Source organism: Rhinopithecus roxellana, chromosome 5 (assembly GCF_007565055.1).
Source record: "Rhinopithecus roxellana isolate Shanxi Qingling chromosome 5, ASM756505v1, whole genome shotgun sequence".
Taxonomy (NCBI): domain Eukaryota; kingdom Metazoa; phylum Chordata; class Mammalia; order Primates; family Cercopithecidae; genus Rhinopithecus; species Rhinopithecus roxellana.
This window is the reverse complement of record NC_044553.1, coordinates 52,246,202-52,258,588: the sequence shown is the minus strand read 5'-3', so window position 1 is coordinate 52,258,588 and position 12,387 is coordinate 52,246,202. Positions and strand designations below refer to the sequence as shown.

The 12,387-nt window shown below is 39.2% G+C and overlaps 1 protein-coding gene across 1 annotated transcript; it reads right to left on the bottom strand.

Annotated features, from left to right (window-relative positions):
- Positions 1 to 4,050: 4,050 nt before the first annotated feature.
- Positions 4,051 to 9,195, bottom strand: GPR33 (G protein-coupled receptor 33). Its single transcript, XM_010374669.2, has 2 exons — positions 9,052 to 9,195; positions 4,051 to 5,149 (listed from the first exon to the last, which is right to left on the bottom strand). Exon 2 carries the CDS (start codon positions 5,141 to 5,143, stop codon positions 4,121 to 4,123), a length of 1,023 nt encoding a protein of 340 aa, XP_010372971.1. The 5' UTR covers positions 5,144 to 5,149; positions 9,052 to 9,195; the 3' UTR covers positions 4,051 to 4,120.
- Between the last annotated feature and the right edge of the window lie 3,192 nt (positions 9,196 to 12,387).

The window sequence follows — 12,387 nt, the reverse complement described above, 5'->3', positions numbered from 1 at the left end:
TAGTTTTAATTGGTTTGGGTAAGGCCTAGAAACTGGCATTTAAAAAAAATATCTCAGATGATTATGATGTAGAACCAAATTCGGAAGCACTGCACTAGACTTCAAGCTTCTTTAGGACAGGGATTGTGTCAGATTCACTCTTGTTTCCCCAGAGCCTACCACAGTGCCAGGTACATACACTATACTGGTAAATGATTGTGGCCCCTAATTTCTCAGGGATATGGAATCAGATCTGTGTTGTACACAGCATTCTCTTATACCCTCACCCCTCTCACACATGTTAGCATCTGAGCATCCTTCTCATCAAAGCAAAGAGCTACTTCTTGAGGAAAGAACTTAGAGTGGCATTTAAAATGCATCACTAATCACCCTTGTATTTTGTTCTTAAACCAGTTTGATACCGATATAGTGAAGCTGCTTTATGTAATCGGGTGCTGATAGATGCATTGTTTTGAAACACTGTCTCTATGTACCAGTTCCACAGAGCAAAACCACTAACTCTTTGTTTATAAACCTCTTGAGTCCTGAGAATTAAAAATAGTGAGGAGGTTGATGAGATCAATGCAATTATAATGAATAGATTTTTAAAAATTAACCAGCTTTCTGGGAGGTTAAAAATACACTTGGGAATAATTTCCTTAATTATACCCTATTTTCTTACATTTAAAGTGACTTCTTTAAAAAAAAAACTCTTAATATCTTATATTTATACAGTGCTTTACATGTTGAAATTGTGCAAACTCAACTTTTATTAAATATCTTTTATTATTAATTGTGTATAATGCTATAGAAATGAAATACTGTAGTTGAGAGGACTCTTTCTGTCCCTGAGGTGTTTACAATTTATAGAAAGATGGAACAAAATATTTCAAAGAGCCCCCAACCTAGGTCTCATGAAAAAGACAATTTAAAGCATACATACATAGCTGTAAGGAATGACAACATATGGCTTACAAACACCACAAAATCCATGCTTTCCAGGGCATGTTCCTTGTTTATTATCGTAGCAGGCCTGAGGAGGTAGACAAAAGGCACTCTCTGTAGTTGCTAGATTTCCAAAATCTAAATCTTGTTTCAAAGAATCCTATGTTCCATTCAATAATTTTCTTTCCTAAATCCTGCATCATAAAACTTCAGTGGGCTTGTCAGGACCTGGGATGGTGTGGGGTGGAAAAAAAGCACCATACCTTTCTCATTACAGCTCTACTCAGAGCCACAGCCTGATCATCAATTCACATCTCCCTTTCCAAAAAAGAAAAAAAAAAAACTGTTCAAGCTTCAAAAGCTTGAAATAGGACCAGCAATTAAAGTTTTCATCTACCTAAAGTTTTTTTGTCATTCCAAGTAAGAGAGACCAAGCCCCCAGTTGCCCAGGGGAGCCCTGATACCATGTTAATTAGCAGGATTTCTAGGACATCAAACTACTTTACTTTCTCTATAAAAAGTTAGTCATAAAGATTAATTTTCTTCTTTCTGTATCTCCTTGTAATTAATGTCATACATTTTGAGGATTTCTGCATAGGCTATATGCTTATGGTTTGGAATGGTTTGCACAAAGCATGCTGGTATATTCAGGAACTGAGTGTGGGATGTGACCTAAATATCTCCATGCTGTATCAGTTGAACTAACTAGATAGTTCAGTTGATTTGGAATAGACAGGACTCCCTACTGATTGACATGTATTGATTGATTGATAGAATTAACTAAATACAAAGATAATAGGTGAGTGATACTATATGGTTCTACATAACTTAGGTACTGGCACTTAGTACACAAAACTTGAAGCATAACCTGAAAATCAGAGAATACAAATTAATATTGTTATTGCATTTATAAAATTAAGTCTACCACAACAGGCAGATTCTTGAACATTATTTTAGCCCCAAATTTTGGAGATAGCTTACTCTATAAATACTAGAAAAAGACACTTAAGATGCTTTAATAATTAAAACCCTAAAGTAGAAATGTCTTTATACTTTAACATGGGTGTAACAAAATGAGTACCTTGCCACTTCCATGTTAAGTTTTATCCATACCAGTTAAATAATTCAGTTGTTACTAAGTAATGAGGGAGCTCTGTCCAAATGTCTGTGTGTTAGAAGATTCTGTAACAGAAAATTCAAATCCATGGATACTATTGATATTTGGCAACTGATATTCCTAGCTTCAAAAATCAAAAGTTTTAGCTGGACATGATGGTGTGTGCCTGTAGTCCCAGGTACTCCAGAGGCTGAGGCAAGAAGATTGATTCAACCTATCAGAATGACTATACTGTAATCAAAAGAAGAAAAATAACAAGTGTTGGCACAGGTGTGGAGAAACGAAAACCTTTATACATTGCTGGTGGGAATGTAACATGGTGCAAATTGAAAAGCTTTATGATTTCTCAAAAAGTTAAACATAAAATTACCATTTGACCTGGTAATTCCACTCTTATATATATATTTACAATAATTGAAAACAAGGACTGACACAAATACTTATATACAAATGTTAATAGTAGCTTTATTCACAATAATAGTAACTTTATTGACAATAGTCAAAAGGTAGAAACAACACAACAGATGGCTGGATTTAAAAATGATGGTATAATCATTCTCAGCAAACTATCGCAAGAACAGAAAACCAAACACCAAAAACACCAAAAACATGTTCTCACTCATAGGTGGGAATTGAACAATGAGATCACTTGGACACAGGAAGGGGAACATCACACACCGGGTCCTATTGTGGGGAGTGGGGAGGGGGGAGGGATAGCATTAGGAGATATACCTAATGTAAATGACGAGTTAATGGGTGCAGCACACCAACATGGCACATGTATACATATGTAATAAACCTGCAGGTTGTGCACATGTACCCTTGAACATAAAGTATAATAAAAAAAAGATGGTATATACGTACAATAAAATATAATTGAGCTGTAAAAAGGGAATGAAGTTCTGATACCTGTAACAACACAGATGAACCTTGAAAACATTTTGCTGAGTGAGGTAAGTCAGACACAAAAGGGTAAATACTGTATAATTTCACATATGTGAAATATCTAGAATAGGCAAATTCACAGAGACAGAAAATAGTTTGGAGATTACTAGGGACTAGGGGAAGGAGGAATAGGGAGTTACTACTTAATGGGCACAGAATTTGTCCTTGGAATGATGAAAAATTTTGGAAATCGATGGTGGTGATGGTTGTACAATGTCGTGAATATAATTAATGTCACTGAAATGTTCACTAAAAATGGTGAAAATGATAAATCTTATGTTACACATATTTTTCCACAATAAAAAGTGAGTCAAAACAATCACAGGCCCAGCACAGTGGCTCATGCCTATAATCCCAACAATTTGGGAGGTTGAGGCGAGTGGATCACTTGGCACCAGGATTTGGGACCAGACTGGCCAATATGGTGAAACCCTGTCTCTACTAAAAATACAAAAAATTAGCTGAGCATGGCTGGGCGCGCTGGCTCACGCCTGTAATCCCAGCACTTTGGGAGGCAGAGGCAGGCGGTCACGAAGTCAGGAGATCAAGACCATCCTGGCTAACACAGCAAAACCCTGTCTCTACTTAAAATACAAAAAATTAGCCAGGTGTGGTGGCAGGCGCCTGTAGTCCCAGGTACTTGGGAAGATGAGGCAGGAGAATGGCATGAATCCAGGAGGTGGAGCTTGCAGTGAGCCGAGATCACGCCACTGTACTCCAGCCTGGGCGACAGAGCGAGACTCCATCTCAAAAAAAGAAAAAAAAAAAAAAAAATTAGCTGGGCATGGTGGTGTACATCTGTAGTCCCAGCTACTTGGGGGGCTGAGGCACAAGAATCACTTGAACCTGGGAGGTGGAGTTTGCAGTGAACCTAGATTGCACCACTGAACTCCAGCCTGGACAACAGAGTGAGACTCTACCTCAAAAAAAAAAAAAAAAAAAAAAAAAAAAAATCACATTTGAAACATGATCTTGCAAATTGCTTGTTTTCTTGCAGCACTTTTATTGCTCAGAGATCTAACGATAGTGCGGCCTAGTTATCTCTCTACTATAGGGACTATAGCATACAAAGGCAGAAGTTATATCTCTGTTGGTATAATTGAGCAAGTGCGTGTTTGCTTAAGCATCTGGAAATTAAATTAAGGCTTCTGAGTTTAGGTTTTGCGCCCTTTCTGCAGAAGAATCTTCACTAAATGTTGACTCAAACAGAGCAAGAATGGACTTCTTGAAGACCTTTTTGAAGTTCTCCCCAGTAAATAAGTAGAGTGTGGGAGAAAAGATAGTATTGAAAGAAGTGGTTAGCACTGTAAGTATCAGAGTAAACTCTAAAAGTAGTGACTGGTTCTTAGTGAGAAGTAAACCCTGGTGTATATGATAGGGCATCCAACACACAAAGAAAGAGACAATGGCAGTCACCATAACTTTGAAGGGCTTGCTGGATTTAAACAGGCCCCTCTCTTTCACCTTACTGGCTACTCTTTCATAACAAAAGATGATGATGAAGAAAGGCAGAAGAAAGCCCAGGAAGAAGCGGCTGATGAAACAGGCTACATGAATCCACTGCCTTAATGCTTGCATCTCCTTGCTTTCCCAGTTAGTAGACACAGCATAGTTATTTCGGCAAGTCACCTTTCCTTCACGGTCATGATGTGTCTCTCTGAAAATCAAATACGGGATGCTGAAGGCAGCGGCTGAGATCCAGACTCCTAGGACAATGCTGGAAGCCCAGCGTGGGGTTCGGTGCTGCTGGGACCACACTGGGTGAAGAGTGAGAAGGTAACGATCAAGACTGATGGCCGAAAGGAAGAAAACAGAGGTGAACATCCCCAGAGACAAAGTGCCATTGAAGACCTTGCACAAGGCAGTTCCAAAGTTCCAGTGATTGTCCTGAAGTTGGGAGGTGGCCATAAATGGTAGAATCAATGTTGAAATAAAATATGAGAGAATGAGATGAAAATATAAGAGAGTATTGACAGTCTGTTTCATCTTGAATCTTAGCACCCATAGATAGAGGCCATTGGTGATGATACCAATTATAGATGAAACGTACAAAGAAAGGGCAATAATCATTTTTGATGCAGGAGCTAGAAACTGAGTGCTGTTTCTTACTAAAGTAGAGGCATTGATCAGGTAATCAGTAGAATTGATCAGATCCATAATGACCTGTGGAGTGAGAAACAGTGCAAATAACAAGAAAAAAGCACAAGAAAAGGTTAAACGTAAAAATTTAAAGAGTAATTTTTTACATAGTCATAGGTCTAGTCCAAATGATAATATTTTAACAGCGGTAAGCAAAATATTTCTGCAAATCAAATATTTTTCTAAGGTCTATACTTTTATGTTTTAATGAAGAATTAACATCAGATGAATCTGAGCATCAAAAGTAGAAATATACAGATGAAATGAAATAAATGTGAAAAAGAAGTAAATATTGGGACATTTTGACAATTGTTAAATAATTAGGTAGTTAAAAATCTATTTTTTTTTTTTCTGGTCTGTCACCCAGGCTGGAGTGCGGTGGAGTGATCACAGCTCACTCAGCCTTGACCTCCTGGGCTCAAGGAATCCTCCTGCCTCAGCCTCCTGAGGAGTTGGGACTACAGGTGCACAATAGCAGGCTGGCTATTTTTTTTTTTTTGTAGAGACGGGGTCTCACTATGTTGCTCAGCCAGGTCTTGAACTTCTGGACTCAAGCGATTCTCCTACTTGGCCTCCCAAAGTGTTGAGATGACAGGTGTGAGGCACTGCACATGGTCAAAAATCTTCTACTTGGATATTAAGCAGAAGTCTGACCCTTTTTAATGGGCAAAACTTGAATAAGACAATGTAGAATAAGTCTTATTTGACTTGGTGAGGGCAAAAGTTGCTAATGAAATGAACTTGAATAACAAAAATAATAGCAATGTGGCAAATTAGTACTCATGGGTTTTATAATTAGATTTCTCTTATGAGCTAATTATATATAGTAAATACTATTATCTCGTATTCTAATACTCAGCACATAATGGTGAGAACTAATATTCATATGGGAGTTGTTAGCCACCACAAGATTGTGAAGTATCTTCAGAAACATCAACAAAAGTGGGAAGTGTATTGTAATAATGTAGTAATTTTTTTTTTTTTTTTTTTTTTTTTTTTTTTTTTTTTGAGACAGAGTCTTGCTCTGTCACCCAGGCTGGAGTGCAGTAGCATGATCTTGGCTTACTGCAACCTCTGCCTCCTGGGTTCAATCTATTCTTCTTCCTCAGCCTCCTGAGTAGCTGGGATTACAGACACTCGCCACCATGCCCAGCGAAGTTTTGTATTTTTGGTAGAGACAGTGTTCCACCGTGTTGGCCAGGCTGATCTCAAACTCCTGACTTCAGGTAATCCATCCACTTCGGTCTCCTAAAATGCTGGGATTACAGGTGTGAGCCACCGTGCCTGGCCAGATGTAGTAATATTAATAATTCATTCTTGAGGAGGGGACAAAAAGGAGAAAAGTCACCAAACTCATGTTTATCCAATATTTGTGGTATGCCAGGAGCTTTCTATAAAAATCACTTCTGTCTGGGCACGGTGGCTCACGCCTCTCATCCCAGCACTTTGAGAGGCCAAGGCAGGCAGATCACGAGGTCAGCAGATTGAGACCATCCTGGCCAACATGGCGAAACCCCATCTCTACTAAAAATACAAAAATTAGTTGGGCATGGTGGCGCGCGCTTGTAATCCCAGCTACTCGGGAGACTGAGGCAGGATGATCACTTGAACCCGGGAGGTGGAGGGTGCAGTGAGCCGAGATCATGCCACTGCATTCCAGCCTGGGCGACAGAGTGACTCCATCTCAATAAATAAATAAATAAATAAATAAATAAATAAAATCATTTCTGTTTTTCCTCGCAAAGCCTGTGAAGCAAATCTTTAAACAGAGGGGAAAGTGAGGCTTCGTTGGGTTACATGGCTTATCCATCAGTATTTTCCACCATGCCTCCATTGTACCAGGTGGGAAACTCTACTACTGTTTTATATTACTTCTCTGAAACTTGGTAATTCATATGTAGTGATTTTAATAATGCTCCATGAATCAGTGTTTGATTATCTAAAATATACAATTCCTTGGATAATGGATCCCATGGTATCAAAAATATAAACCTGAGAATATTTAGGAAAATAGCTATTATAACAGAGTCATATCAGCAAATTGGTTTTAGATAAATTGGATAAAGCAATGGAAATTACTAATGATGCTTTTTTCCCCACTAAACAAAAACATTCTAAGAATATATACAGATAAGTAAGATAATTGCTATTTATTGTATTTTTATTTATTTTTTAGAGACAGGCTGGAGTGCAGTGGGACGATCCTAGCTCACTGCAGCCTGGAACTCTTGGGCTTCATCAATGCTCCTGCCTCAGACTCCAGATAACTGGGATCACAGGTGTGCAGCACCACATTTGGCTAATTTTAAAATTCTTTGTAGAGAAAAGGGTCTTGCTGTGATGCCCAGGCTGGTGTTGAACTCCTGGCCTAAAGTGATCCTCCCACCTCAGCCTCCCAAAGTGCTAGGATTAAAGGCATGAGCTGCTGTGCCCAGCCATAATTGCTATTTAAAATCACAACTTCCTAAGTTAATTCTGCCTTCTAAGGGAATTGCAAAATTTTTCTCTAAAGTAGAAAAATGATTTTTCAGGAAAATACCTTAGTAGTCTTCTTTGGGAATAAAAAGTAGAGTCTGAAGGGTATGAAATGGACAGGCAACGGCAAATCAAAGAATGGGAACTTGAGAGAGAAGCTTTGTGAAGGCCCTGGGACCTTAAGAAGAGGGTGGACGGCAAGGATGACTTTAAGACACGCAGCACAGAAAAAAACTCAACAGGAGTTTAGGAGTCCTAAAGAGGAGAAAGGGTCAATGAAGTATTTTGAGAAGCAGAAATGACACAGGGGATTTAAAAATAGGAATGTCTAATAATTACAATCTATTTGCTATGCTTTGATATGGTATAGTGTCCCTTTTCCCCATCAACCCTCAGCTGTCTTGTGCTGGTGGTGGTTCTGGGGAATCAAAGTCTCTGTGGTGTTTTTATCCATGGAGTTTGTGTGTAGAGGTGTGCCTGTGATCAGTGTATGTGTATCTCAGTGTATTTGTGTGGTCTCTGTGTATGTATGTGTCTGTGGTCTTTGTGTTTTTCTGTGGAATGTGTGTATGTGTGTCTGTGTTGTGTGTGTGTAGTCTCTTTATGTGTGTGCATGTGAGAAACTAGATACCTGAATTATAGGAAAGATTTTTTTTTTAATTGTGCATCTGAGCTCTAGAAGGACGTCTGAAAGTAATGTAGAACATGGGCAAAACCATAGTACAACTTTTCTGATCAATGTTGGTAGTGATTCTGAATATCATATAAAGTTTCCTAGGAATTCTGATTTGTTGCATATAACCAGGAGATTTCTTCATCCTTAAACACCTTTAAAATGATTTTAAAGTACTTGAGAATAAATAAATGGGGCAGATCTCAGACTCTGGCATCCCACAGACCTGGGTTTGTATCCTACCTCTACCACTTACCAGCTCTGCACGTTTAGACTTAACTTGTTGAGCCTTTTTCTCCTGCTAAGCCCCTCAGTTTTTTTTTTTGTTTGTTTGTTTTTCAGACCGAGTCTCGCTCTGTCTCCCAGGCTGAAGTGCAGTGGCGCAATCCTGGTTCACTGCAACCTCTGCCTCCTGGGTTCAAGCGATTCTCCTGCCTCAGCCTCCTCAGTAGCTGGGACTATAGGCACCTGCTACCATGCCTGGCTAATTTTTGTATTTTTAGTAGAGACAGGGTTTCACCATATTGGCCAGGCTGGTCTGAAACTCCTGACCTTGTGATCTGCCCACCTCGGCCTCCCAAAGTGCTGGGATTACAGGCGTGAGCCACCGCGCCCAGCCACAAGTGGCTTTCAGGAAGACCCCACCTCCACTTGGGAACACTGAGCTGCAGGCGCAGGGGAAGGCCACAGGAGCCTCGGGAAGCTGATGTGCAATAAGCCTAGAGGCTCAATTCAGATCATAGCTCTAGGAGAAACCTGCTAGTCCAGAGAATCTTACCTCGGAGCTGTATCTTTATGCCAGATTGGTCTTGAGCAGGCCAAAGTGACTCTACACCATCAATCTTCTCACTAGGAACAGAGTGAACAAAATCAATGCCACTTTGCCTTCATTTCATATGTCTTTCTTCTTGCTGATGCTACTCCCCAAGCTTGAACTTACTATTATTTAAATACTCAGTGAGGTCTTTTCCTCTTTTTGGTTCCTTTTTTCTGTGGAATTTACTGCTATAGAGATATTAGAGAAATGAGTACTTCTTCAAATCATTTCTCCATTTTGAGGGACATTAAAAAATATCTGTAAGTGACCAAGTGCAGTGACTCACACCTGTCCCAGTGCTTTTGGGAGGCTGAGGCAGGAGGATAACTTGAAACCAGGAGTTAGAGACCAAAATAAAAAAAAAAAATAGCCAGGCCTGGTGGTGCACATCTGTAGCACTAGCTACTTGGGAGGAGAGGCTGAGGCAGGAGGATCACTTGAGCCCAGGAGTTCGAGGCTGCAGTGTTCTATGATCATGGTGGTGAATAGCCACCATACTCCAGCCTGGGCAACAGAGCGAGACCATGCCTCTCAAAAGAGACAGAAAGAGAGACAGACAGAGAGCGAGAGCGAGAGAGAGAGAGAGAGAGAGAGAGAGAGAGAGAGAGAGAGAGAGAGAGAATTGCATAGGCTAAGTCATTTCATTTAAAAGGCTAATAAGCTTGTTTCAGGTGTTAATTCCCTTCTCGTATTGGGACATCCCCCCAGGCACCCATTCTGCCTCAACTCTAGGGTGTTTGTTAGGATATGGATGGATGGTGTTGGGTACATAAGGAGGTGGTAAATATCAGGCAGGGACCAAAATAAACTCTGGAAATGAGCTACCTAATCTTGCTGGAGAGAATATGGTTAGAAGGAAAAACTTAAATACTGAGTTTCACATTAAAATGGAATTTATGAGGACAGGCCAGAGATTTGTATTATTCAGTTCAGGATGGTGAAGACTGACAGGCAGAACAATCTGCATCTGTATGATGGTTGTAGAATGGTTGGAAAAAACCAGAATTGGTGACTACATCCTAGAAGATGATCTCTTTGTAAGGAATCTTCCAACACAGGTAATGGATTTATGAACCATTGCTGACTGAGCTCTACATTTTCTATGCTCCTCTCTCTAATCCATCTCTGAAATTTTTTTGGATCCCCCTCTGTGCTGACCTCAGTGTCCTGATTTTTTTCTTGCTTGCTTTCCTCTTCATCTCTTCATTACCAATGGAGAAAATACATCAAAACCGCCGTGCAGCGTTGGTTGTCAAGAGTTTAGGAGTCAAAACCATTACCCAGTCTTTGTTAGACTTAGAATTTTATAGCTTTCACTGCTAGATTGTAGCCTTATTAAAAATAGGCTTAAATTTCAGTTCTTAATTCATTTGTGGCTATGACCTTCAACCTAATAACGGATCTTTGCAGGTTAAGGATAAGTTTTCAAACCTGCTACTATGTTTTAAAAGGGATTTTAAAAGGGATTTTAAAAGGAATTGTGACAGGCTTTCATACCCTTGGGGTTAATTCACAGATTTGGAAGCAATCTGAGACATTATTTGATTCAAATCCACTAATTCTGAAGTTTAGCAAACTGAGACTCAGAGAAGTTAAATGAATTACAAAAGATTTTCACCAAGAAAAGCTAAGGGCTCCTTCTTATGCTATCTTTTCAATTAAAAAAAGGAATTTGGACCAGGTTTTTCCTCTTCTCCCCTCACTCTATGTTTCTCATTTCTGTAATTTCTAAAATTCATAAATAAATATATTAGAGATTAGTGCTTAACTTTTCTCCTCAAATATGTACTAGGGCTAGTACCACCATTAGATAGCGTAAAATTTGATTATTGTATAACTCTCCTCAGAAATACTCTTAATAGTGAGTATTTTCCTCCCATAGGTGATTAAACCAATGATATTAACAATGTTAGGAAATACACAGAGTGTATTTGAGGAAGTAATTCTCTTCTGTGGCTTTAGTAATGTGGCTTCTTTCAGTTTACTTTTCATATTTCGAATCAAGTCAGGTGATTTCAAAAAAGAACTTACAGAAATGGAAAGAGTTTTATGTTGTTTTGATATAACCACCATTTGAAATACATAGAAATGCAGAAGCAGATGGTACTGCTGAATCAAATGTGTGAAAGGCTAGTAACTCATAGATGCATATAATTTTTAGAGTTGGAAGAGACCAAGGAGTTAATTTCATCTAACTCCCGTTCTGTAAGTATTTCAGATGACTGCAGTTGTATAAGCTATTTCTTTATGAATATGATTTGTCTGCTTATAGATGTTATGCCTGTGTGACTGTCTTTAGTATACCTGAGTGTTTATGCTTGCAAAAATATGTATGTTACTATTGCCTATTTTATTGTGTAAAGTGGCCCATAAAGTGATCTGTTGTTTTTGTTTGTTTGTTTTGTTGTTGTTCTTTTTAAGAGACAATGTCTGTCTCTATCATCCAGGCTGGAGTGTGGTGGAGTGATCACGACTGACTGCAGTCTCGACCTCCCAAGCTTAAGTGATCCTCCCACTTCAGCCTCCCCAAGTTACTGGGACTACAGGCATATGGCACTGCACTGGGCTATTTTTTAATTTTTTGTAGAGACGAGGTTTCACTATCTTGCCCAGGCTGATATTGAACTCCTGGACTCAAGTGATCCTCCTGCCTTGGCCTCCCAAAGTGCTGGGATTACAGGCATGAGCCACTTCACCTGGCCAATATGTTTCTCAAATAAATCTTTTAAAAATGTAAATACATTTAAAGAACTTAAAAAAAATTTTTTTAGAATTTTTTTCAGAATTTTGATCTTTTGGGATTTCAACACTTGGGATTGTGGCCCAAACCCCTATAGGTAAGGGTTTAGCACAGTACCTGGCACATGGTATGTGTTAAATATATGATAGCTAATGCCAGGTGGGGTGTCAGAGCCTTGCCATGGAGAGTGATTGGCTTGAGGGTGGTAAAAAGAATTTACCAACAAAAGTATAGGTTTGAAAAGGAAAGTTGTATTAGATGGAAAGAACACTGTAGCAGAGTGCAATGGGTGGGTGCTTCAGCAAGAGAGGACTGAGGGTGCTGCACTGGATTTTCCTTAGGGGTATTTATGGACCTTCAAGCAGGAGCTTAAGGGTAATTTGGACCATATTAGTCACACAGGTCATGATAAATGATTACATTTGTAGACATTTTGGTGCCGTGACATCAGTAAGAATTGTACAATGAGTTTTGACATACATGCAGTCTGAAGATCCATAGAAATTCTAGTTACTTAAAAGTTTTTGGGAAAGAAGCCTGGTACCAGATGCCAGCTT